A 24,857-nucleotide genomic window follows, 5' to 3' on the forward strand; every position below is an offset into this window, starting at 1 on the left:
ACTTTTACATGATGCCATAATTCTACGACATTATTTGGAAAAATCCCAATTCACTAAATCATGCAGCTCTTCCAAATGTTGACTTATTTCATTCTATAGTATTAAAAAATCATATTTGTTCATATCTGTATTGATTTTAGTAGAAAAGTATTTTAAGTAGGAAGCTGTCAGACTTGTGGTGGCAGATACAAGTTTTCCAAAGATTATAATTTTCACTTGAAAGCTTGAATTTTATCACATGCAACAAATAATGTCAGTGGTTTTCCTCAGAGTGGCAGCCTCACTTTGTTAATTTTCAGAAATGTCTGTCAAATACCCAGGTTTGAGTAACTGACTGGTTTGTCACTCAAGTGTTCTTTCAAGTGAAAATGGTGTCTATGAAAAAAGTGGCTTGATCAGCTTGCAACTCAAACAGTAACATGCTTTTCTGTTTTTTGCAATAACCATTTACTTCAGTATGCAGAAGGGCCTTAAGTGTACGTAGCATTTCATCACACAGTGCATTATTATTATTATTTTGAGATGGAGTCTTGCTCTTTCACCCAGGCTGAAGTACAGTGGCACAGTCTTGGCTTACTGCAACCTCTGCCTCATGGCTTCAAGCGATTCCCCTGCCTCCACCTCCTGAGTAGCTGGGATTACAGGCACGCACCACCACGCCTGGCTAGCGTTTGTATTTTTAGTAGAGATGGGGTTTCACCATGTTGGTCAGGCCAGTCTTGAACTCCTGACTTTGTGATCCACCCATCTCAGCCTCCCAAAGTGCTGGGATTACAGGCGTGAGCCACTGCACCTGGCCACACAGTGCATTTAAAAAGATGTGTACTGCCTTGATTTGTGCTAAGGGCCACCATTTCTTGTGCACTGTCTTGAAGATGTCAACACAGTGAAAAAGTCCAGTAACGTCTTGGTATTTATTATTAAAGGAGTTTTGTCTTTGCAGGCTCCCTAAAAGGCTCTTGGAGATCCTTAGGGGATCTCTGAGGGGATACATACATGGATCCTACTTTGAGAACCAGCGCTCTGAATTTTTTCTGAGTGTCATAATATGTATATATAATACTTCTGTATATTTAAAATGTTTTAAAAACAATTGTGAATATACTGTTTCATAACAGTTATGACTAACAGAATTGTGTAGCTGTTATGATTATCAGTATACAAAAAAGATCTGTTTGTGACCAGCCTGGCCAACCTGGTGAAACCCCGTCTCTATTAAAAATTAAAAAATTAGCTGGATGTGGTGGTGGGCGCCTATAATCCCAGCTATTCAGGAGGCTGAGGCAGGAGAATTGCCTGAACCTGGGAGGCAGAGGTTGCAGGTTGCAGTGAGCCAAAATTGCATCATTGCATTCCCACCTAGGTGACAAGAGTGAGACTCCATCTTAAAAAAAAAAAAAAAAAAAAAATCCGACTCTGGGTATGAAATTTGACACTACCCTGGATTCTACTTCCCTCGGGTAGGACTCCATAGTAAAATTTCCCTAGGGACTGTATCAGGTTACAGAGAGCTGTTGGATTCCCCCACCATGTGTGCACATGTGAATGCTGTAAAGGCAGAATGCTGGTTGTAGATCACATTCCCAGGTACGCTTTCCAGTAGCCCCTACATGGCTGAGGGAGAGAGTGGTTTAGGGAAAGCCTTTGTAGGTGACTATAGAGACTGTGGAAGGAGAAGGTATCGTGGATAGATCTGAAAGCTAAGGTCTCCTCAGAAGCTAGAGTTACTGAAAAGTGAGTTTCTACCTGGGAGAAGACAGCCTCTTCCTTTGAGTGCCTTTTTTTTTGTGAGCTGGTGGCAGCAACTGTTTGTTTTCTGCCTTAGGGCACATGGTGACACCCAGCACTGCCGGAAGGCGCTGCACCGGGCCGTCCAGTGCACCAGTGACTACCCAGAGCATGTCTGCGAAGTGTTGCTCACCATGGAGAGGACAGAAGGTGGGACCCCCGGCTCTCTTCTGGCTCGGAGCCTGACCCATTTGCTGTTTGGTCTCAAGTAGGAGCATGTGATTACAATCTGGGGACAGACTGTGTTTATGCTGCCACCCCTTAAGTGGTGCCTTATGCTTAGACTGTCACGAGTGTCCTGAAAATGAGTCTTCCTGCAGCTCCTCTCAGATTCTGCAGCTACCAGGAGGACTCTGTGATGTCACTCAGCACAGAGTTCTAATTCTTTGTGGGGGGAACTGTGCGTTGTAGGATGTTTAGAGGCATCCCTGGCTTGTAGCCATGAAATGCCAGTAGCATCCTCCCCCCACAACCAAACATGACAACCAGAAGTGTCTCTTAGCGTTGCCAAATGTCCCTTGATAGGCAGGATCCCTCCATTGAGAGCCACTGTGCTCCAGTGCAGCATCTGCTCAACAAAGGAGCTTGGAGAGGCAAATGGCTCAATGTGTTCTGTGTTAAATTCCAGAGTCTTCAGTGTTAGAGAGCTAGAACCATTAGGAAAATAATGTGACTTTATCTGTGGGTATTGATCTGGATTTTGGGTATGGACCCCCCAGAACTGGGAATCAAAGACCACCGAAAAATAAGAAATAAACGCCTGAACATTTGAGTAGCTCTTAAAATTCTTCAGTCTTAATATAAATGTACCTTTTGCATGACAATGTTTTCATATTCTTTGCCGTCTAGAGCCCTTAATAGATCATGTTCTGAGTTTCAAGTCTCTCCTGAAAGGGAAAGGACATTTTAAACCCACTTAGAAAGGACTATTTGAATTCTAAACTTCAAGCCTAGATGAATTACATTTTCTTATTGTTTGATGGGAGAAATCTCTTCTGGAGTTACAGAGAAATTAAGAAAAATTTATTTGATTATATCCTTCAGAATCCTAAAGAGTAAAAGTTTTGCTTCTCTTTCTCTCAAGGTTCTTTAGAAGACTGGGATATAGCTGTTCAGAAAACTGAAACCCGATTAGCTCGTGTCAATGAGCAGAGATTGAAGGTAATGAAAATGTTGTTTGAAGTCTTTGGCACCCCTGTTAGCTATTTTGGTTTGATTTGGTATGGATGTTTCTTGTCAAGACGTTTTACGTTTTCCTAAGTGTCTTTTACTCAGTATTAATTATAAAATATTTAGATCAATGCTTAAACCTGTCTTGTATCATCATTTTAGATTGTTCTAAAACTTCAGCCCCAATATTAAGTACTTGTTTCATGTAGTGAGGGAATTTTGGCTCTAAAATTTACTAGAATTAATAAAAAAAGAACAAAGAAGAGCCTCACTTAGCCTAGAGAGTGGAACATGAACACCCCCAACTTATTTAGGGCCTCAGTTTTATGAATTTTTTTCCCTTCCTTTTGGTGAGTAATGATTGAGGTGAGGAAATTGCTAATATAATACAGACGTCAGATCCAGAATTCTAAGGAACCTGAATGAGCCTGGTGTGGAATATCTGTAAGCCTGACCCCCTTTTCTCCTGATCTCTGCTTTTCATTTAGTAATGAATTTCCACCCCCTCTCCCCTTTCCTGACGAATAAGTACAGAGACTGTCATCCCCGCATGCAATGATGCCTCATCTTCCCACTTTTCTAGGCTGCAGAGAAGGAAGCAGCCCTTGTGCAGCAAGAAGAAGAAAAGGCTGAACAACGGAAAAGAGCCCGGGCTGAGAAGAAAGCACTGAAAAAGAAGAAAAAGACCAGAGGCCCAGATAAGTGCGGAGCAGATGAGGATGATGAGAAGGAGTGGGGCGATGATGAAGAAGGTAAGGAGCTCTTGAGAAATTGTGTTTTGGAACGTCTCAAAGTTAAAGTTGCAAAAACAGTTGAAGAACGTTCTTCCCTGAACCATTTGAGAATGCGTTACCAGCTTGATACCCATCACCCTTTGATCACTGTTAGGGTGTATGTCTTGCAAATAAGGGCCCTCTTCTCCATGACTGGAATGCAGCCATTGGAGCCAAGGTTAGCAGTGATCACTACTCCTGTCTAATATTCAGACCCCAGGCATAGGCATGTCCTTTGTAGTGAAAGGATCTGGATCAGGATGCACTGTTGTGTTGAGTTGTCCTGTCTGCTGGATCTCCTTCAGTCTGGAGCACTCCTCAGCTTTGTTTTCACTGTGATGACCTGCACTCTTGTTTTTACTCTGATGACACACTGTTGTGTCCCTCAGCCTGGGTGCGTCTGAGGCTCCCTGGGGATTGGATTCCGCTCATGCATCTCGGGCAGGAATAGTGCACAGGTGCTCCTGGTGGCCTGCTCATTGAGTCCCATCAGGTGGCCTCTGATTTCGCTTTGTTTCATTGCTGGTGATGGTGCTTTTGGTAATTATTTATGTTGATGCTCTACTTATCCCAGGTTTGGCTAGCAAGAGTTTTTTCACACAGGCTTCTGTGTCCCTTTGACCCGTCCCCTTATTCTTTGATCATTTTCTTACCTCCTAGCACACAATTCCCAAGGGTCATCTTCCCTAACCCAGCCCTGGAGTCTGTCATTTCTCCAAGGTTCCTTTGAGTGATGAGTGGTATTTAGAAGGTGCTAGTTATGCTCACTGCTCTTGGGTATTGTTCCTAGGCCTGTGTTGTCGAGGGTAGGGAATGTGTGTGTGCATGCATGTGTACGCAGACATATTTATGTCGATGTTTACTTCTGTAACTATTTGTATATACTGAAAATCATGATGTCACACCAGTACCTCCAGTTCCAGTCTAACACCATAGGGTTCCTTTTCATACTTGCAGTAACCTTCTCTCTCTTCTTAAAATAAAATTTATGTACTCATTTATTTTCGAGACAGAGTTTCACTCTGTTGCCCAGGCTGGAGTGCAATGGCATGATCTCGGCTCACTTCAACCTCCGTCTCCCAGGTTCGGGTGATTCTTGTGCTTCAGCCTCCCAAATAGCTGGGATTATAGGCACGCACCATTACATCTGGCTAATTTTTTTGTATTTTTAGTAGAGATGGGGTTTCGCCATGTTGGCCAGGCTGGTCTTAAACTTGTGGCCTCAAGTGACCTGCCTGCCTTGGCCTCCCAAAGTGCTGGGATCATAGGCATGAGCCACTGTGCCCAGCTGTGTCATACCCTTCTCTGACCTTGAGAAACCTGGCTCCCTTCATCCTCAGCATCCTCACTTATTCCATCCAGCCCCTGTACTTACGAAATCAGTTTCCTGTTCCTGCCTCCCCTTCTCGTGGGTGCCATCCCCACCCCGTCTGGTCTCCTCCACCTGGGGCCAGGTGCGGCCCTGCACGGACCCCCTTGCATCTTCATTCTGGCTTCCATATCTCAGGCGGCGTCCCTGTCACTGCCCCATGTTGCTCATCATCTTCCTTCCATTCAGGCTGTAGCATTGCACACCACTGCAGCAGCCCTCACCCTGCATGGACCTACCAGGCTTGGCCCTGCTTTTTTTTTTTTTTTTTAAAATTTTTTTTTAAGAGAGAGTCTTTCTCTGTTCTCCATCCTCAAGTGCGGTGGTGTGATCTCAGCTCATTGCAACCTCTACCTCCGGGTTCAAGTGATTCTCCTGTCTTAGCCTCTTGTGTAGCTGGGATTACAGGTGCCAGCCACCATGCCTAGCTAATTTTTGTATTTTAGTAGAGATGAGGTTTCACCACGTTAACCAGTCTGGTCTGGAACTCCTGACCTCAAGTGATCCTCCTGCCTTGGCCTCTCAGAGTGCTGGGATTACAAATGAGCCACCGTGCCCAGCCTTGGCCCTGCTTTTAATGGTTGTGACTTAGTGGAATTTTCCAGCAGTGTTTCTTTCACCCTTGTAATTTCAGGGATGAGCAGCTCTGGGTCATATTTATTTCAGAGAGTCAGTTAAGGTAAAGAATTGTCTCTGATGGTGGGGTGCAGTAGCTCATGTCTAATCCCAGTACTTTGGGAGGCCGAGGTGGGTGGATCACCTGAGGTCAGGGATCTAAGACCAACCTGGCCAACATGGTGAAAACCTGTCTCTACTAAAAATACAAAAATTAGCCAGGCATGGTGGTAGGCGCCTGTTTTCCCAGCTGCTTGGGAGGCTGAGGCAAGAGAATCACTTGAGCACAGGAGGCGGAGTTTGCAATGAACTGAGATCGCGCCACTGAACTCCAGCCTGGAAGACAGAGCAAGACTCCCATCTCATAAAAAGAAAAAAAAAGAATTGTCTCTGGATGTGTAAGGACTCTGTACACTTCCTTGGTACAGATGTGTGAGCCAGAAAGAACTGGGAGTGGAGTCATCCATCTTTGAGTTGATCTTGCTTGCACACCTTGTTTGGGCTTTCCTAAATAACTAAGGGGGGCTCATTGCCCCTCAGGCCTCCCAGTTTAGTAGAGTAAGGCAAATGTGATATGTGACCACAGTGGCATGTCATCAGGACTGTGGGAGATGGAGTTGTTAATAGTGGTGGAGGCCAAAGAAGGCACTAGTGGGCCAGCTCTGTACCAGGAAGACTGTGGGGGAAGAGGTTTGAAATCCAGGGGGGAGACCGAGTGACTGTCTGGCATCGAGAAGGGAAGGGCTGAGCTAGACAGGGAGCCAGTGTTAGCACAGCCTGAAGGCCTAGCACAGCCTGGCAATTTCTGTAAGCAGCAAATAATTGGGTTTGAACTTGGATACGTGGAGAGGGATGGGGCAGTGTTTGAGGAGGCTGGAGTGGTAGGCAGGCCAGTCAGCTGGACCCAGACCAGGGGCGCTCTTGAATACAGTAGCGGAGTACAGGGCTTTCCACCCATTGCAAAGGTGGTGGGTGAAATGATGGGGAGGTCTGTTTGCTGGAGGCGGATATCTGTTGAGCTTTAGTCCTGGCCCTCTGGAGGCAGTGGTGAGGACAGACTGGAGTAGAAGATTGTGGTTAAGCTCTCTTAAGGACACAAAGTAATATTGAAAGTGTTTTAGAAACCACAGACCCTTTGTAGTGCTTTCCAAAATGTGCTCTGTGGGGCACGGGCATCAGTCACTAGGGTGCTTTTCCCGGGCAGATTCTCATGTCCTGTCCACCCCTGTTGACCTGGGCTTTTGTAGGAGAGGGGCCCTGGAATTTGCCTTCTGAACTTTGAGACCCTCTGGCCTTTTGTATAATTAAGAGTGGACAGTGGGGATTTATGTTATTACTTACACTTGACTGAACCCACTTACCTGAGTGTAACTGGGGCACACAGAAAGTCGTGGGACAGGTCATGCGGGTCACAAAAGACTTCTCAGGGGTGATGCTTGCCCTTCTGAGTCTGGCAAGGGAGTGTCACATGCAGCTGTCACAGCACGTTCACATCACACCTCTGTTCAAGCTCCCTGAAGAGAGGTAACGGTTAACCAAGGGTACTTTTCTTTTGAAAACCTGTAGAGCAGCCTTCCAAACGCAGACGGGTCGAGAACAGCATCCCTGCAGCTGGAGAAACACAAAACGTGGAATCAGCACCAGGGCCCGCTGGGAAATGTGCCGTTCTAGATGTGGAACCCCCTTCGAAGCAGAAGGAGAAGGCAGCCTCCCTGAAGAGGGACATGCCCAAGGTGCTGCACGACAGCAGCAAGGACAGCATCACCGTCTTTGTCAGCAACCTGCCCTACAGCATGCAGGAGCCGGACGTGAAGCTCAGGCCGCTCTTCGAGGCCTGTGGGGAGGTGGTCCAGATCCGACCCATCTTCAGCAACCGCGGGGATTTCCGAGGCTACTGCTATGTGGAGTTTAAAGAAGAGAAATCAGCCCTTCAGGCACTGGAGATGGACCGTAAAAGTGTAGAAGGGAGGCCAATGTTTGTTTCCCCCTGTGTGGATAAGAGCAAAAACCCTGATTTTAAGGTAGGTTTATGGAAAAACAGAATGCCTTGTATCTGTGGTTGCTTAGGGACTTTCTTCCTGCAGCAGTGATATTTAGGATATACACAGAAGTTTTATGCTCTGTTCGGATCTAAACTTCCTTGTGAGCCAAGGTCCATCCTGAGCTGGTTGACTGAGGACTCATGGCATGGGTACTTGCCGCTGGGTGCTTGGTAGTGACAAGAGACTGAGCTAAATATGTTTTATGTATGTCACCTCATTGAATCCTTATCAGACTCTGTGGCCACTTTTATTCTTGCCATTTTACAGAGGAAGACATGGAGGCTAGAGAGGTTAAGTGACTCACCCTGGTGGCTCTGTTAACAAGCTTCAGCATGGCTTGGCTCTGGTCTGCCTGGCTGGGCGTGCTCCTGGGGACAAGGCTGGTGTCAGAGGAGTCAGGTGAGCTGGGTCAGGCCTCGAATCATGGTTTTTTTCTCCCTTCCTTCTTATAGGTATTCAGGTACAGCACTTCTCTGGAGAAACACAAGCTATTCATCTCGGGACTGCCTTTCTCCTGCACTAAAGAGGAACTAGAGGAAATCTGTAAGGCTCATGGCACCGTGAAGGACCTCAGGCTGGTCACCAACCGGGCTGGCAAACCAAAGGTCAGTGTTAGAGCAGATTGTGCCTCTTCTTCAAGGCTCAGGCAAACTTCGTTTCTGTATCTGTTCAAAGATTATTTACCTTTAGGGTCCCTAGTTCATCTGCTGAGAAACAAAAGTTATTTTAACAGAAAGATCTGCACACTTAGCTCTGCTTATATTTGGAGTTAGATTAACCTGTTTGTAGTTAATTGTACTAAAAAGAATAAGGCACTTGGAAATAGATGATCATGAATTCACCATACTCTGGCTCCTTGCTGTGGGGCTTGAGGGAAGCCCTGTGACCAGCAGCACACAGGCTTTGGGGTGGGCACCTTGTGCAGCCTCCTCCCTCTGTCCCAGGCGTCTCTTTCCCTGGGGCCTCCAGCCAGGCCCCTCGAGTCCCTCCATTGCAGTACGTCTTCTCATGTCCTTCCTTCTTGCCTCCCAGTCTCCTGCTAAGTCCTTTTGTGCCCCATTTTGAGTAGTAAGTGGTTTTGTGTTACTGTCTACCCACTGCCCACTTTACCTCCCCTTTATCCAGGTTAATGGAGAGAAAAAGAGGATGAAATGGGCGGGGGGGTGTAAGGGCACAGAAACACGAGGGCTCACCTGGGCACCTGGGCTGCTCGCCCTGTGTTCCATCCACCTCTTGGTTTATTTGCTGGATTTATACTGGTCCATCTGTCTGTTTCCTTCTTTCTTTCTACTTCCGCAGCACGTACAAGGTGTACTGAACTTGAAAGTGTTATCTGAAGTTACACTGCCTAACAGCAATAGGGAAGGAGAGGAGGGTGGGGAAATAAGCCTGTAGACAGAGGATGCGGTGGTGGGAAAGGTAATCTGTTGGTGGGGCGTCTGCTGTGTCCTGGTCTGCTGGTCTCCAGGAGGAGGCCCAGCGCCTGCCCTGCGGGAGGAGGTTGCATCCTGGGTCTGCAGGATCTGACTTGGTTCTGGATCTTGCCTCTTCCAGGGCCTGGCCTACGTGGAGTACGAAAATGAATCCCAGGCGTCGCAGGCTGTGATGAAGATGGATGGCATGACTATCAAAGAGAATGTCATCAAAGTGGCAATCAGCAACCCTCCTCAGAGGAAGGTTCCAGAGAAGCCAGAGGCCAGGAAGGCACCAGGTGGCCCCATGCCTTCACCGCAGACATACGGAGCGTAAGTGCTTGCACAGTAGATTAGTGCAGACTTCACCCTGGCTGGCACCAGTTCATGGACCATGGTGGGATTAACCAAGATGAATTAGCTTCCTGTTAGGACAGAAAAGCCAAGACCTGCTGTTCTTGTGGTAATCACTGTGGTTCCACTGGAGCAAGGTGTCCAGAGCAGGTCCAGGGAGGGTGCAAGCCTAGGCAGTGACCCCTGCCTGATATTCGCCAATTTACACTTCGTCATTTATTTCAGACAGAACTAAAGGCAGTGATTATTTTAAAATCCCCTTTGCCAATTGGATCTATGTGTTTAAAACAAAATCTCATACCCATGTGTGTGCCAGTCTGCAGCCCTAGCTATGATCCACATAAGCTGTGCTTTTTTCCTGATAGGGATGAGGAGGAGATAGCGGAATTGCTGGGTGACTGGTGAGGTCTGAGAGGTGATAGTCACTCTGATCCGCTCTGAGTGTGACTGGTGCTCAGGGTTGATCTTTGCCAAAACTGAACAACGTCAAGTTTGTTGAAGCAGTTTTTACTTAATAGCCAGAATTAAGGAGGCAAGGATTGTCTAATCCTTTTTTTTTTTTTACTTTTTAACTTCTGGTTATATTAAAACTGTCTTGGCTTATTTTCACAAATAAACCAGGGGCCACAAATTGTTGCTTCAAAAGGTCCATTAAGTGTTTGCTCTTCTAGGAGGGGGAAGGGAAGGACGCAGCTGGCTCTACTGCCTCGTGCCCTGCAGCGCCCAAGTGCTGCAGCTCCTCAGGCCGAGAACGGCCCTGCCCCGGCTCCTGCAGTTGCCACCCCACCAGCCACCGAGGCACCCAAGATGTCCAATGCCGATTTTGCCAAGCTGTTTCTGAGAAAGTGAACGGGACTCTGGGAGACAGGAAATGCCTTACTTCACTCTGGCCCAGAGGACCACCCACACTACCCACCAGTGCACTGGGGATGGACAGGCCCGGTGTGCTGCCCACTCGCAACCACAGATGGCTCCTCTGCTTCACAGAAAGGGGAAGAGGCCCTAAGTCAAGAGCCTTTCAGTGCTCCCTCATATTGAGGGCAGTGGCAGAAAAGTGACCACGCTGCAGGCTGGGCCCAGGATGTGGTGTCCTAAGAGGCTTTTGTATCTTCAAGACTGAGGCACAGAAGCGAAACTAGAACTCAGAGTTTTTGAGACGTACTTGTCCAAATGTTTCTGGCCAGCTCCGGCCCCTTTTTATATGACACTTGTCTTCCACCCTGGACAGCACATGTGCCCATCATTCTTTTAAAAGATGAAATGGCAGATGCTAGTAATTCACCAGAATGGCCTAATGTGGGGGTGGGTCTGAGGGAAGTCATCTAAAAACATTTGCTGGATTTTTGTTCAAGGGGGCTGTGCATTTTTATATTCTGTATTTGTAAATGACACGTCAACCATTGTTTTGTTTCCTTAAAGCAGAATATTTGCAACATTTGTATAGGAATTATTTGTGCCACCTGCTGTGGACTGTTTTCTTTGCTTAGTGATTAGTGACCTGTGTTGTCTAAACATGAGTTTCAGCCCTTTGGTTTTGTTTAATACCATGTTAAATGCAAACTTCACTTCTCCCCATTTAGCTTTATTAAACTGAAGTTCTCTTAAAAACTTCTTGCTGAACGGTACTCAGATGTGCATTCACATATGGATGTGTTTTGAAGTGGGTGTACCTTGCTTTACCTAATGGATGTGTAAATAGAACTTTTGTTAAGTCAAATCTCATTGTCACTTTGATTTAAATTATTTCAGCTGTGATGTGTCTTCAGTGTTACACAATTTAGGTTATAGCAGTTTGACACTGGAACTTATGAGCTTTTTTACTTCACATCTTTTATCAAATAATATTTATTGCTTTGAAAACAGCATTGCCAGTTCAGTAGGGGAAGCTTCCTTTATTTACACAGTCTGGAGAAAGATGTCAGGGAATCCTTGTATATGTCATGGGAATCAACTCCTCATTTATCTGTTAAGTTTTTGTGCATCAGTCGGGCTTTTCTATATTTTTTTTAACTTAACATTTTTTAATATAACCTATTAAAAAGTAGACAGAACAGTATAATAAACTCCTATGTGCCTACCATTCGGCTTCTAGCATTCCTCAGCTCCCAGCCCCTCTTCCTGTCTGTCTGTCTCCCCTTCACCTTCTGTTGTTTTTAGGCATGTTCCAGATGTCATCGTGATTGTCCAGTAATGTTGTGGCAGGTGTCTCAGGACTGAAAGGCCTTCACTCATAGAAATATTAGTGGTAATCCCTTAATGTCATCAACTGTCCACTCAAATTTTCCAGCTTCCTATAAATGTCAGCTCTCCTCCCTATAAATTATCATTGGTTGGTAAGCCTCGTTAAGTCTTTTAAAATGTAGGTTCGCCTCCATCTCTTTCTTACACAAAACTTTTTACTAGGCTTTACTTCTGAATTAAATTCAAGCAGTGGCTATTGGCAGCAGCAAGAGCCTTTGCTGTCCCACGCGTTCTTCCCGCAGTGTTCTCTGTGATGCTGCTTGGAAGGCCATTCAGCTGGTGCGATGATTTGGGTAGCTCAGAGGGAGCCCTCATGGTTGGGGGCCTGACACATGAAGAGCCCTGACTATCACTGTGGGTGAGTGTGGCCCTACTTTTTGCTGTTTCACATTAACTGGCTTTCTTGCCTGCGGCCAATATTCTGACCTTAATGTCATACTTGCAGATGTCAACCCCGGCTTGTTACAGGGACAAACTTTTTCAGGCTTGAGCAGAACCCCATTTAGGTTTGGGGTTTACTGTTGTACAAATGTATTTCCAGGATCATATGAGTGGGTTTGTGTGTTTTCCCTAGAAAATCCAGAACTGATGGTAAATAGAAACCTCAGGAACTACTTCAGTTACTTGTCTTACTAAAAAAAATAAAAAACAAGAAAATCAGTAATTCATCCTTATCCACCTAGGTGGGTGGGTTTTCCAACTTCTGGCTCACTTGCTCGTGGAAATCACCATCTTGGATCTGTTGCTCCCCCAGAATGGTGGTATGAATAAGGCTAAAGGTCAGAATACCCTCATTGCCCTTAGGACAGATGGGAACACCTCCCAAATAAGACAGCAGAGTCTCAGGGATTCATGTAATAAAATAACTTCTTTATTAGAATCGGGAATTTGTTAAAATAATATCCTTCACATATAGCTAAAGTGCAAATTCTCTTGCTCTTGAGTAGAAAGCAAGCTCATCTGTCAGACTTTGGTGTGCTTATACAACCAAGACGAGAAGAGTGTAAGAAGTACGTCTGGCAGCATGAGAGTATGAAAACATTTTATAAAGGTTTGACTAATCATTTGGAGCCATTTCATGTATCTTCTCACTTATTTTTCTTGACCTTTCAGAAACTACTCTGAATGTGCTATTTATACAACTGAATAACTGTATAAACTGTTAGAGCAGTGGCCTCATTACTGTCAGGAACTGAATTCCCAAATCAAAGATAACACTGCATATTCACTATCACTCACACACTGGCAAAGTGCAGTACAGTGTTAGACGTCATGGGCTCCATCACTGGGAAGGGGACCCAGTGACTTCCACCACTCTGACTAAATAGCAGCAGTCATATTGGCACCTGCGCCATATGATTGAAAGAGAAGATTCTACTTCCATAGGATGACAGCTTGGAAGCTTGGCCATATTACACAGAGCACTGCATCATTTCACAAGTCACGAGAAAAATAAGGCCACTCTGAGGCAATCTCTTCTGCCTCCCCAGGGGTACACAGGACAGAGCAAAGGCCATGGAAGGTGGGGGTCCAGGCAGTAAGTAGATGAAACTCCAGGACCAAACGGACATAGCCCGGCTGTGGCTGAAGGTTTTTGCTCTGTTCAGTAGAAACTGGTGCTCTAATTCATTATCATCAAAAATGCTTACTAGGTGTCCACGTGGCACTTGTTTTCTCAGATAGGTTCTTCAACATCTACCTACAGAAAACTCAGGCAGGGGAGTGAGGGCAGGTGCTTACTCACATAACACCTGGTTTACAGCACGACACAGTTGGAAGGACGAGCCCAGAGAACTTTTAAACGAAAACATCTGGCCTGAGTTGCTACAAATGAAGTGCGAGAAAAGCACTGATACCCAATGAAAACCAAATGGGCCATCTCCCTGTGTTTCCCCTGCCCACAGACAGCTCTTTATGGCTACCCCCATTCTTAATTAGAAAAATAGTCTCAATATGGAAAAATAGCCACTGGCACTAAAAGTTTGCAAACCATGGCTCAAAAAGTCTTCCTGGAGGTAAGTAGGGATTGAACTAGGAGCGTCAGCATTCATTTTCTCTATGCAGTTTGCTTGGAAGTTAGTCACCACTAATCTAAACCTCGAGAAAGCAGCTTTCAACCACTTCTTTCAGCTGCGACCAGGGTCCGACCTTCCAGTTGCAGTCATGAAACCTCTCAGCCTGTTTCAGAGCAGCACGTGGAGTGATGTCTGCCTCTGGGCTCTGTCCCACACCTCCTGGCTGCTCCTCCACCTTAGTGCAAATTCTGCTCCAGAACCTGTGTTCTGGTCACATGGCAGCACTGTTGCCCCTAAAGCACGGCCACCAGCAAGACACAGCAGACACTACACAACACTGACTAGCTTACTCCAAAGAAGAAAATAAATAGCCTGGTTGAATTATAAGTTATTTTAGAGACAAGACTTAATAACTTAATTTTTTTTCTTTTTTTAACTAAAACAACATTTGGAGGTAATGTTTCTCCTTTTGCTTTGGGAAGTGACTAGGTTTCTAGAAATGCTGTTTTTTGTTTTTTTCCCCCTACCTCGGGACATCTTTTGTCACTGAGGGAGGGTTTCTAGGGTTAGGGCTTCACAGGAAGCGTCTCCTTGAACCCAGAGTTGTTGGGCTGAGCTTCTGGCAGTGCCACTGAGTACTCAGTCGTGGCGAAAAGCAGGGTGTCCAGGGTGGTCTCAGTACACTTGGCGATGAAGCGAATGAAAGGCCTCACGTCGCCCTCGTTAGCAGCTTCCAACACGTGGTAGTACTCGGACCGCTGCTCCTTGCGGATGGTGATGGGTGGGTAGCCTGCCTGCATGAGGATGAGGTTCATGAGCAGGCGGGAGGTCCTCCCGTTGCCATCAATGAAAGGGTGGATGTAAACGAGTTTATAATGGGCTAAGGCTGCAAACTCCACCGGGTGCAGGTTCATGGCATCCTCCGAGTTGAGCCACTGTACGAACTCCTGCATCTGCTTTTCCACGTCCTGCGGATGGGGAGGGATGTGGTGTCCAACCAGGACCTGTGTCGTCCGAAACCTGCCGGCTTCCACGGGGTCCACGTAGCCCAGCACCCGCCTGTGGATCTCCAGCACGTCGCTGATGGTGACGGAGCCGATGCGCGAAACCAGCGTCGTGTTGATGTACTTCATGGCCGCGTGCACGCCGATGACCTCGTTCTGCTCCTCCAGGCTCTTCCCGGGCACAGCATAGCGTGTCTCCAGGATGTGCCTGATTTCTGAGAGGGTGAGGGTGTTGCCCTCGATGGCCACCGTGTGGTAGATGTGATGGTAGTAGGTCTCCTCCATGACCCTGCGCAGAGCCGAGTTCCCCTTCGGGATGGACATGACCTTCTTCACCTTGCTGTCGATGATGCTGAAATACCTCTGGTCGATCTCCTCCACAAGTGGCAGCGTCCGATCACGGCTGACCAGCGCTTTCTCATGGTAGGGCGAGATGGTCAGTGCTCTGGTGTATAAGTAGTCTGCCTGGATGATGTCCTTGTCTTCCTCCGAGAAGATGCCAAACTCGGTGAGTGCGTCCACAAAGTCCGGGTCCATCTTGAGGGCGTGCATGAAGAGCTTTTGGGCTTTTTCCCGCTTGCCCTGGCGCTTCATCTCCAGGGCCTGGTTCAGGGCGGCTCTGGCTTCCAACTTACCTGCTGGAAGAGAACCAAAGAAGTGCTGTCAGGGAGGGTAGGGGGCAGAGGACATTGAGGGGGCTGTCACCTGTGCTGGTGTGCTGGACCTTTCCCACTGGCCACAGCTCCCAATGTAGACCCTCTCCTACATCTCCAGCTCGACCTGTGCTGGTGACACAGGTTCCCTGCTCTGCAGGCCCAAAGGTGTTAACAACTCCCCACTCTTCCTAGACCCTGGGGGCTTCACCATCCGGGACTGTTCTTTCACTCTTTTAACCCAGTGGTTTGATTGTGCGTCCCAGGGGACATTTGGTGACAGCTGGAGACCTGGTTAGTTGTCATAACTGGGGAGGTGGTAGGGGTGCTACAGGCATCTCATGGGAGAGGCCAGGGATGCCACCACCATCTGACAATGCCTATGTCAGTCCCCACCACAGAGAACTCCTGGTGGAAGTGGGGAGGCTGCTCTTGCCCAAGCCCTTCTGTCCTGGCCCCTTGGCCACCTGTGAGGATCAGCCCCACACATTCAACTTCCTTTAGTTCTTCGAATGCCCCCAGACTCTCTCCTACCCTCTGGTCTCTGCCTGGAGGTCTTTTCCTTGGATGCCCTTCTCCTTGGATGACTACTACTTATAACTGGGTCCCAGCTCAGGTGTCACCTCTTCCAGGGAGCCTTCCTGGTATGCCCCTACAGCCCTTTGTGCTTCCCCATGACCACAATCATGACACTCTCAGTCACCTGTCAGCTTGTTAATACTGGGAGCTCACAGCTGACTTGTTCACGATACCCTGCCCTGCACACAAGACATGGCACACATTCTATAAATGTCTACGAGCATTGAGGAAGACGGCCAGTCTGTCTTACCTGGAGAGGCCTTGGTCTTGACCACCAGCAGCGTCGCGTCCCTGGAGGTGACGCTGAGCTCTGTAGATGGGCTGGTGCACCTGGTGGTGGCATGCTGCGCCCCGTCCAGTTTGCTCCTGAGCAGGTAGAAGCCTTTGAGCACAGCCAAGCACTGCTCCTCCACAGCCCCCAGCGGCAACAGCAGGGCCAGCAGGGACCCCAGCACCATGCTCAGCAGTGTCACCCACAGGAAGCGGCCCCAGAACGAGACCCATTTCGGTTCAGTCACCGCCATCACTGAAGCCATCGGCATGAGCATCGTCTGGACTCAGGAGTGGGCCCCTTGCGCATGTCCACAGGTGGCTGAGAGGGAGCAGGATCTGCAAGGAGCCAAGAGTTGCAGGAGAAACAGACACGTTCAGGATGTGGCATGACTTCAGCCGGAAGATGGGCTTGGCGACTTCCTGCACTTTTAGCTCTCTAGAGAGATGGGGGTGTGGGGACAAGGCAAGGAGTGGATCTCACCAGAGGCGGGCCAGGCTGGAAGGACTGGGGCCACCTCCCGGGCAGTGTGACTGTGAAAATAACTCTACTGTGGTCCAACAAGTATCGAACACTTGCCACAGTCCAGGCCCTGTGCTCAGCACCAAACGCCTCACGCAGGCCACCTCCTGCAATCTTCAACAGTGACTTGAGCTGATGTTTTCACCCCACTCTCCAGGTGAGGGAACTGAAGTTCAGAGAGGTGAAGTCCCTTGCCCAAAGTCACACCGTGAGCAAGTGACAGCCTTAGGACTTGAACTCAGGAACTTCACGACTCTAAAGTGATCCCCCTTTACCACACATCCCTGTGGCTTCTGATCACAAACACTGGGTTTGGGGACGTATGTCCAAACATTTGGGACGCAAATGACAGACATACACAGAAGCGGATCAGCCACAGCCGTTCTGACACCCAATCTTTGATAAGCACAACTGCTGGGTGGCCTCATTTACTGCCCTCACCCTGATATTCATCCAAAGCGCCCACAGTGCCCTTCCCCTCTTGGGCCTTCCGTTCCTGGCCTATACAGAAGGGACACCACCAAGAGGATGAGCAGTTGGAGCACCTTGAAAGGAACTCAGGCTGTGGGCCACAGAGCTTGGCCTCAGTGACAAGGGGGCTTGTATGTGCTTGGGGCTGGCAGTGGGAGTGGAGGGAGGCCAGGTATGCAAACATTATGCTAAAAATAAGCACTTATTAGGCAACTATAGTGTGCTGGGCACTGAGCTATGTACTGGCCACGCATTCATTGCCTCATCTCACCCTCATGCCACCACCCTATGAAGGAAGAGCTACCCCTAACTCCATTTTACAGACAAGGGAAATCAAGGCACAGAAAGCATAAGTTAAATTCCAGAAGGTCCACAGGAGGTAAACAGAGGCGTTTGGAAGGAAACCCCAGGGCCCCTGCACCCAGTCCCCAGGTCACAACCTCCACCTTATTGCTAGGCAGGGCCTGTGCACCTGCTCTGGGCTGGTCCTGACTCGGGAATGACTGATGGATCACGGGGTTCAGAGTCTTATGGGGAGCCTGGCTAGTTGCCACAGAACATGTGAAATGGCTTAGGGTGCGCTTTAATAGGGGTGCGCTTGACGTGCTGCGCAGGTCCAGGGGTCTGGGAGGGCTTCCTGAAGGACAGGCTCCTGGACGGGGCTGTACAGGCAAGGGGCAGTTCGCCGGAGCCAGGGGTGTGTGCGGGGAAGAAGTGCATTAGGGAAGGCGCGAATCTCTCCCCCTCACTTTCCTGGAAAGGGAGAAACTGAGGCCCGGAGAGGGGAGGGGACCGGTCTAAGTCCCCTCCAAGACTGCGGAGCCTCCGCTTCCTGAACCCCGCCCAGGGCTCGCGGCCCCGCCACACCCTTCCCGACTTCGTCTTCTCGAGCCCCTCGCGCTTGCCCCCTTCTCACCGCGCGCGGCCGTCAGAACCCCAACCGCCTTCCCCGCGCTCCCAGCTCCGAGGCCGCCGGCTCCCGGTTCCTCCTTCGCCGCCGGCCTCCGGCCCCGCCCTCGGCGACTCGCCATTGAACAGCCCGCTGCCCTCGTCGCGGCGGATTGGCTTTCCCCAATTGTCCTTCCCTCGCATTTCCGGGTTCCCGCGTCCGCGTCTGCTTCCCCGGGAAAGACGCGCCGTGGGCCACTCCCATTGGTTGTCGCTTGCGTTTGTCTCGTTCGTGTAGCAGCCAATAAGCAGCGGGAGGGGCGGGGCCTAGGCCACTGGCGGGAGGAGCAGATGCGGGAATCTGGGGCGCGCTGATTGGCGAGCCCGGAAACTCGAAGTTCCTCGGCGGTCCTTTCCTCGGGTCTCCTCGTCCCGGAGCCGCTGTCGTGTGCCTCAGTTTTCCCGGGTGTGAAATGAAGATGCTGATGCTATCCACGCCTTCACCCTGTTAGCTTCCGTGACTGCGCAGCCCCTGTTCTTAGCCCCCACCCCATGCTGCTGGGTTTGTCGCCTTCTTCCTTCTCTTTCCCTCTGTCTTTTCCTCCCTGACTTAAAAATCTTATTTTTTTCTTTTAAAATACAGGGTCTCGTGGTGTTGCCCAGGCTGGAGTGCAGCTCACTGCAGTCTCCACCTCCCGGGCTCAAGCGATCCTCCCACCTCAGCCTCCCGAGTAGCTGGGACTACAGGTGTGCGCCACCACAGCCCGGCGAATTTTCTTATTTCTGATTTTTTTTTTTTTGAGAGAGAGAATCTCGCTCTGTCACCCACGCTGGAGTGAAGTGGCACAATCTCGGCTTACTGCAACCTCCGCCTCCCGGGTTCAAGTGATTCTCTTGCCTCAGCCTCCTGAGTAGCTGGGACTACAGGTGCGCGCCACCATGCCTGGCTAATTTTTGTATTTTTAGTAGAGATGCGGTTTTACCATGTTGGTCAGGCTGGTCTAGAACTCCTGACCTTGTGATCCGCCCGCCTCGGCCTCCCAAGTGCTGGCATTATAGGCATGAGCCACCGCGCCTGGCCTTGATTTTTTATTTTTTGTAGAGACAGGGTCTTGCTAATACGCCCAGGCTGGTCTCGAACTCTTGACCTCAAGTGATCCTCCCACCTCGGTTTCCCAAAGCACTGAGATTACAGATGTGAGCCACCTTGCTCAATCCTTCCTGACTTTGTAATTTGCATACTCTCCAGAAGGACCTGGCTAGTTCTTTTGGTTTCCCAGAGAGAAATTTTCTCCTTGAAGCAGAGAATGGAAACCTCCATCTTAATCCACAAATACTGAAATTAAATATCTAGGGAGGTGCCCCAGAAACGCTAAGCATTAAGAAGTTAGCAGTTCAGATTTTGGGGAGTCAGAGAGACCTGGGCTCAGAATCAGACTTTGCCATTTACTCTCTGTGTGACCTTGGGCACGGTACTCCTAGCCTCACTGTCCCCACTTGTAAAATGGGGACAAACAGCCTAGCTTGCTTTTGGCATCCAGTTCAGGATTTGCAGAAGGCTTGATGCTTTGAGATCTGACCTCTTCTGTGGCATGCCCTTAGAGGCAGGGCTGGGTGGTAGCTGTGGGTGTCACTGTTGGGAGTCACACAGCCCTGGGTTCAAATCCCAGCTCTGTCACTTGCAAACTGAATCACACTCAGCAAGTGACTTGATCCTGTTGATTATCTGTTTAGGCTTTTCTGTAAACTGCACACAATGTGATAATATTAACTCTTCCCAGGGTTTTATGGGAGGGTGAAATGAGATTCTATACATCTGGCACAGAACAAACTGTCTTTCTCCCCTTTCTTCCCTTCCTCCGTCCCTCCCTCCCTCCCTTGTTTGTTATTTTTCCTCCCTCCCTCCCTTCCTTCCTTCTCTTTCTTTCTTCTTTCATCTCTTTCTTTCTCTCTGAGTCTCTCTCTCTTTCTTTGTGTTGCCCAGGCTGGAGTGCAGTGGTGTGATCTTGGCTCACTGCTACTTCCATCTCTTGGGCTTCAGTGGATTCACCCACCTCAGCCTCTCTAGTAGCTGGGACTGCAGGCGCATGCCAGCTAACTTTTTTTTTTTTTGAGACAGCGTTTTGCTCTTGTCACCCAGGCTGCAGTGCAATGGTGCAATCTCGGCTCACTGCAACTTCCGCCTCCCAGGTTCAAACGATTCTCCTGCCTCAGCCTCCTGAGTAGCTGGGATTACAGGTGCCCACCACCATGCCTGGCTGTTGTTTTGTTTTTTAAGTAGCAATGGAGTTTTGCTATGTTGCTCATGCTGTTCTCAAACTCCTAGGCTCAAGCAATCCACCCACCTTGGCCTCCTAGTGCTGGGATTACAGGCGTAAGCCACCACACCTGTCCTCAGAGCAAACTCTTGATACAGATCAGCTGTTGTAATTATTTCTAGATGACACCAAGTCATTGCTGCTTTATTATCCACAGAAGAAATGGCCAGAGCTGCAGGCTGCTCCACCCACCAGGGAGAGACCCCCATTGCACCTTGTGTAGGTCTTGTTTTGATTCCAGTTTAGGAAGCCACTGATCCACAGCACGGAACAAAGTGTCTGCGCCCAGGGCAGAGTTGGGGCTGATGACCAGGGTCATGCTGTCATGAAGGACACCACTGGGGACACTGCAAGGTGAGGAGCAAGCAGCTTTGGCCCTTGTCTGTTGGGCCCCTTGTTCATATCTTGTAACTGTCCCCTGCACCCCCCACAGCATTTACAGCTCCCAGCTCCCAGCACAGAGCATGGCACTGAGTAGATGCTCAAGCAATTTGGTAGTAATGAGCATGAAACACCTGCAGCAGGACAAACCATAGAGGTTTTTGGTTTCTTTTGAGACAGTCTTGCTCTGTCGCCCAGGCTGGAGTACAGTGGGATGATCTTGGCTCACTGCAATCTCCACCTTCTGGGTTCAAGCGATTCTTCTGCCTCAGCCTCCTGAGTAGCTGGGATTACAGTCGTGTGCCACCACACTCTGCTAATTTTTTTGCATTTTAATTGACACGGGGTTTCACCATGTTGCCCAGGCTGGTCTTCAATTCCTGACCTCAAGTGATCTGCCTGCCTCGTCCCAAAGTACTGGGATTACAGGCTTGAGCCACTGTGCCCAGCCAGAACCACAGTTTTTAAGGAACAATATCAGGGTGGTGATTATTCTTGTTTTTAATCTTTTCAACAAAGGTCATGAATATTTTTCTCTTGGAGTCCTCTGAATTGCACTTCCTGATGGCCCAATTAGTAATGTCATTGTAAAAACCTTCCCCAGAGGAGGGCCTGGTATGCAGCCAACTTATGGGTGACAGTTGGTACATTAGAAAACAGTGACGCTCTGGGGTGAGACAGATGTGCGTTCAAATGCAAGGCCCACTGCTTGCTAGCTGGGTGACCTTGAACAAGTCACTTATCCTCTCTGAGCTGGGTATTATGAGACTTGTGGACCTCTGTCCACACCCAGGCATAAAGCAATGTAATTGTCTGCTTCTAAAGGCACCTTCCTGTCTTTGTTAGCTCTTTAATTAGCTTAGGGTGCGAGTAGTAAATCCAGAAGCAATGAGGGAACTGCTAATGAGTAAAACTGCCTGACCATGAGACAATGTGGGGGGGAGTGTGGCAGATTTGAGGGCACATGCCTTGTCTAAAGTGGGCAGCAGCTTCTCAGGTCTAACCCATATTTATTAGCTGGGATGCAGTCTAAAAGTGGACAGAGTTTTCAATTTTTCAAAAGAAATGTGAAGCCTAGATTTTTAAGCAGTATCTCCAGATTTTTTTTTTTTTTCTTTTTGAGATGGAGTCTCACACTGTCGCCCAGGCTGTAGTGCAGTGGCACAGTCTTGGCTCACTGCAATCTCCACCTCCTGGGTTCAAGCAATTCTCCTGCCTCAGCCTCTCGAGTAGCTGGGACTACAGGTGTGCACCACCACGCTCCGCTAATTTTTTTTGTATTTTTAGTAGAAATGGGGTTTCACCATGTTGGCCAGGATGGTCTCGATCTCTTGACCTCGTGATCTGCCCGCCTTGGCCTCCCAAAGTGCTGGGATTACAGGCGAGAGCCACCGCGCCCGGCTGTATGTCCAGATTTTAAGGCAATTGGCATGCCTGCCGGCTGACTTTCCATGATTGCCAGATTGTAACCCCTTTGTAGAGGGTAGTGGAAGATAGCACGGAACACAGGAAGACTCAAAGGACTATACAGCAAAATGAGCCCATTACTGTGTGTGGCCACCAGAGGGCAGTAATTCACTTACCATCACTTCCCTTGTTCAATCTCGTCAGATTACGCTCAATTTTAACTCTTGACTTTGTCTGCATTCAGCTGTGGTGAATGCACAAAATATGGTCCCTAAAGCGATATTGAAAAGTTGGCTTTCTCCATCTTAAGCATTCTGTATTAGGTGAAAATTGCCTCCCTGTGGCCCACGGAGGAGTTTTCTAACCGCTTACCTTGACACATGACAAAGAACCCGGAAAGTGGCTGCATGGGAAATGTGTCCATTATGCAAAACAAAACAAGACAAAAAAAACCTTCTGCATGTTTAAGGAACAGCAGTCAAACGCTTCTTGCTGGCAGAGTCGGATTCCATTGCTTAGGAAAAACAAAACTCCCTGGCTTCAGGCTGCATGGTATTGAGTTGGCTGCAGAATGACTCAACTTCATTACAAAGAAAACACACCACACCTGTTCTTGCTTCTTCACTTCTCTCATCTTCCCCACCCCTGGATTTTTTTTTCTCCTTCTAACTTAATTCTGTGGCTGAAAAAGAGAGCCCAGCAGCCCTTCTCCCTGACTACTGATTAATTCTCCTTTTAAGACATACCTGGTGGGGTCAAACCCAGTTAAGGCATCACCAAGAAACAGGGTTTGGGGGACACCCATATGAATGTCCCTGAGCTAAAGGCTTGTGCTCTGGCCTCAGGATGTTTCTCAGGTCATATGGTCTCAAATCAGCAATATTTCAAAACTCAGACATGCAGATGGGTGCTGTTTTCAGAGCAAATCATTTGGGGAAGTGATACTTTTGCAAAAAATGAAATATAACTGCTTTCACTTGTTAAACAACTATTTTATTTCTTAAAAACAACATGAGATCATTACAGATAGAGAATCCACAAAAAAAGAAAAAAATATATACATTCAAAATTCTGCTCAATATTTCTCTATGCACATTTATTTATTTATTTTTGGGACAGGCTCTCATTCTGTCACTCAGGCTGGGGTGTAGTGGCATGATCTCTGCTCACTGCAGTCTCAACCTCCTGGGCTTAAGTGATCCTCCTGCCTCAGCCTCCCAAGTAGCTGGGACTACAGATGTGTGCCACCATGACTGGCTAATTTTTAAATTTATTTTTTTTGTAGAGACAGGGTCTCACTCTGTCACTCAGGCTGGAGTGCAGTGGCATGATCTGGGCTCACTATAACCTTAACCTCCTAGGCTTAAGTGATCCTCCTGCCTGAGCCTCCCAAGTAGCTGGGACTACAGATGCATACCACCATGACTGGCTAATTGAAATAATATATATTTTTTTTTAGAGAAGGGGTCTCCCTATGTTGCCCAGTCTGGTCTTTAACCCCTGGGCTCAAGCAATCCTCAAACCTCAGCCTCCCAAAGTGCTGGGATTATAAGCATGAGCCACCACACCTGGCCATATCTATTTTTAAATGATGAAATATTTCAGACATCCAAACGGCATTGACCGTGTAATGGGCACTTGTGTGCCTGCCATCCAGTTTAAGAAATACCATGTTGGCCAGGCACGGTGGCTCACTCCTGTAACCTTAGCACTTTGGGAGGCTGAGGCGGGCAGATCACGAGGTCAGGAGTTTGAGACCAGCCTGAACGAATGCTGAAACCCTGTCTCTACTAAAAGTACAAAATTAGCATACTGGGTGTGGTATGCACCTGTAATTCCAGCTACTCAGGAGGCTGAGGCAAGAGAATCACTTGAACCTGGGAGGCGGAGGTTGCAGTGAGCTGAGTTCGCACCATTGCACTCCAGCCTGGGTGATGAAGCAAGACTCCATCTCAAAAAAAAGAAATACCATTTCACCAATGCACTGAAGCTCCGTGGGTCTTCTTCCCTTCATATGCCCTTCCCTCCCTCCCAGAGGTCACCACCATGTTGAATTTGGTGCTACAGCCCCAGGCATGGCTTTTTGCTTTTATCCATAAGCATGTAACTATAAATAATATATAATGGTGTTCTGCAGATTTTTATACATTATATATACTCTGTGGATCCTTCTGCATTTTTGGGTTCAGAATTATGTCTTAGAGATTTATGCTCGTGCTGATATGCATAGTTCTGGTTCATTAATTTTCTAGTGCTATATAGTATTCCATTTACAATTTATTTCCCATTTACCTGTTGATGGGCATTTGGATTATTTACAGTCTTTCCCTATTACAGATTGTAGTGAAATACTTGTATGATTTTTTGGCACATGTGTGGAAGTTTCTCTAGGACAGAGTTTCTCAAAGAATCATTTGGGGGGGGGCTTGAAAAACAATCACATGGGGGCCTTGCTCCAGACCAATGAAATCCTCTAACTGCTCCTCTGATCCTCCTGCGTCTTAGCTACAAGTGGAAATAATTGTACCCACCACGGTATCTCATTTTGGGTAGTGGTAACAACTGAGCACTTACTGTGTGCTAA

The 24,857-nt window shown here is 48.1% G+C and overlaps 2 protein-coding genes across 4 annotated transcripts in view; one reads left to right on the top strand and one right to left on the bottom strand.

The window, feature by feature from the left end:
* SART3 (spliceosome associated factor 3, U4/U6 recycling protein) overlaps positions 1 to 11,603 on the top strand; it is a 39,352-nt gene extending 27,749 nt beyond the window's left edge. For both annotated transcript variants that reach the window (XM_012469148.3, XM_012469149.2), the window contains exons 13-19: positions 1,826 to 1,938; positions 2,873 to 2,949; positions 3,542 to 3,710; positions 7,282 to 7,736; positions 8,210 to 8,362; positions 9,312 to 9,502; positions 10,195 to 11,603. In XM_012469148.3, the coding sequence (XP_012324571.2) occupies positions 1,826 to 1,938; positions 2,873 to 2,949; positions 3,542 to 3,710; positions 7,282 to 7,736; positions 8,210 to 8,362; positions 9,312 to 9,502; positions 10,195 to 10,372 (1,336 nt within the window). In that variant the 3' untranslated portion in view covers positions 10,373 to 11,603. The remainder of the gene's footprint in view (positions 1 to 1,825; positions 1,939 to 2,872; positions 2,950 to 3,541; positions 3,711 to 7,281; positions 7,737 to 8,209; positions 8,363 to 9,311; positions 9,503 to 10,194) is intronic.
* Positions 11,604 to 12,613: 1,010 nt separating this feature from the next.
* FICD (FIC domain protein adenylyltransferase) lies at positions 12,614 to 18,281 on the bottom strand. Of its 2 annotated transcripts, XM_012469150.2 has the most exons (3): positions 18,196 to 18,281; positions 16,266 to 16,624; positions 12,614 to 15,421 (listed from the first exon to the last, which is right to left on the bottom strand). In XM_012469150.2, exons 2-3 carry the CDS (start codon positions 16,561 to 16,563, stop codon positions 14,346 to 14,348), a joined length of 1,374 nt encoding a protein of 457 aa, XP_012324573.1. In that variant the 5' UTR covers positions 16,564 to 16,624; positions 18,196 to 18,281; the 3' UTR covers positions 12,614 to 14,345. The 2 variants fall into 2 exon arrangements, with proteins under 2 accessions (XP_012324573.1, XP_064235958.1); XM_064379888.1 differs by lacking the exon at positions 18,196 to 18,281 and having other exon boundaries at positions 16,266 to 18,111.
* Between the last annotated feature and the right edge of the window lie 6,576 nt (positions 18,282 to 24,857).

Source organism: Aotus nancymaae, unplaced genomic scaffold (assembly GCF_030222135.1).
Source record: "Aotus nancymaae isolate 86718 unplaced genomic scaffold, 86718_ANA_hifiasm-v0.15.2.pri h1tg000021l, whole genome shotgun sequence".
In the NCBI taxonomy this organism is placed as follows: Eukaryota; Metazoa; Chordata; class Mammalia; order Primates; family Aotidae; genus Aotus; species Aotus nancymaae.

Bases quoted from the DNA above. Each gene is read 5' to 3' on its own strand.
- FICD (XM_012469150.2), bottom strand. From the start codon at position 16,563: ATGCTCATGCCGATGGCTTCAGTGATGGCGGTGACTGAACCGAAATGG. The intron at 15,422-16,265 runs GTAAGACAGACT...GTTCTCTTCCAG, and splicing joins CAAGACCAAGGCCTCTCCAG to CAGGTAAGTTGGAAGCCAGA.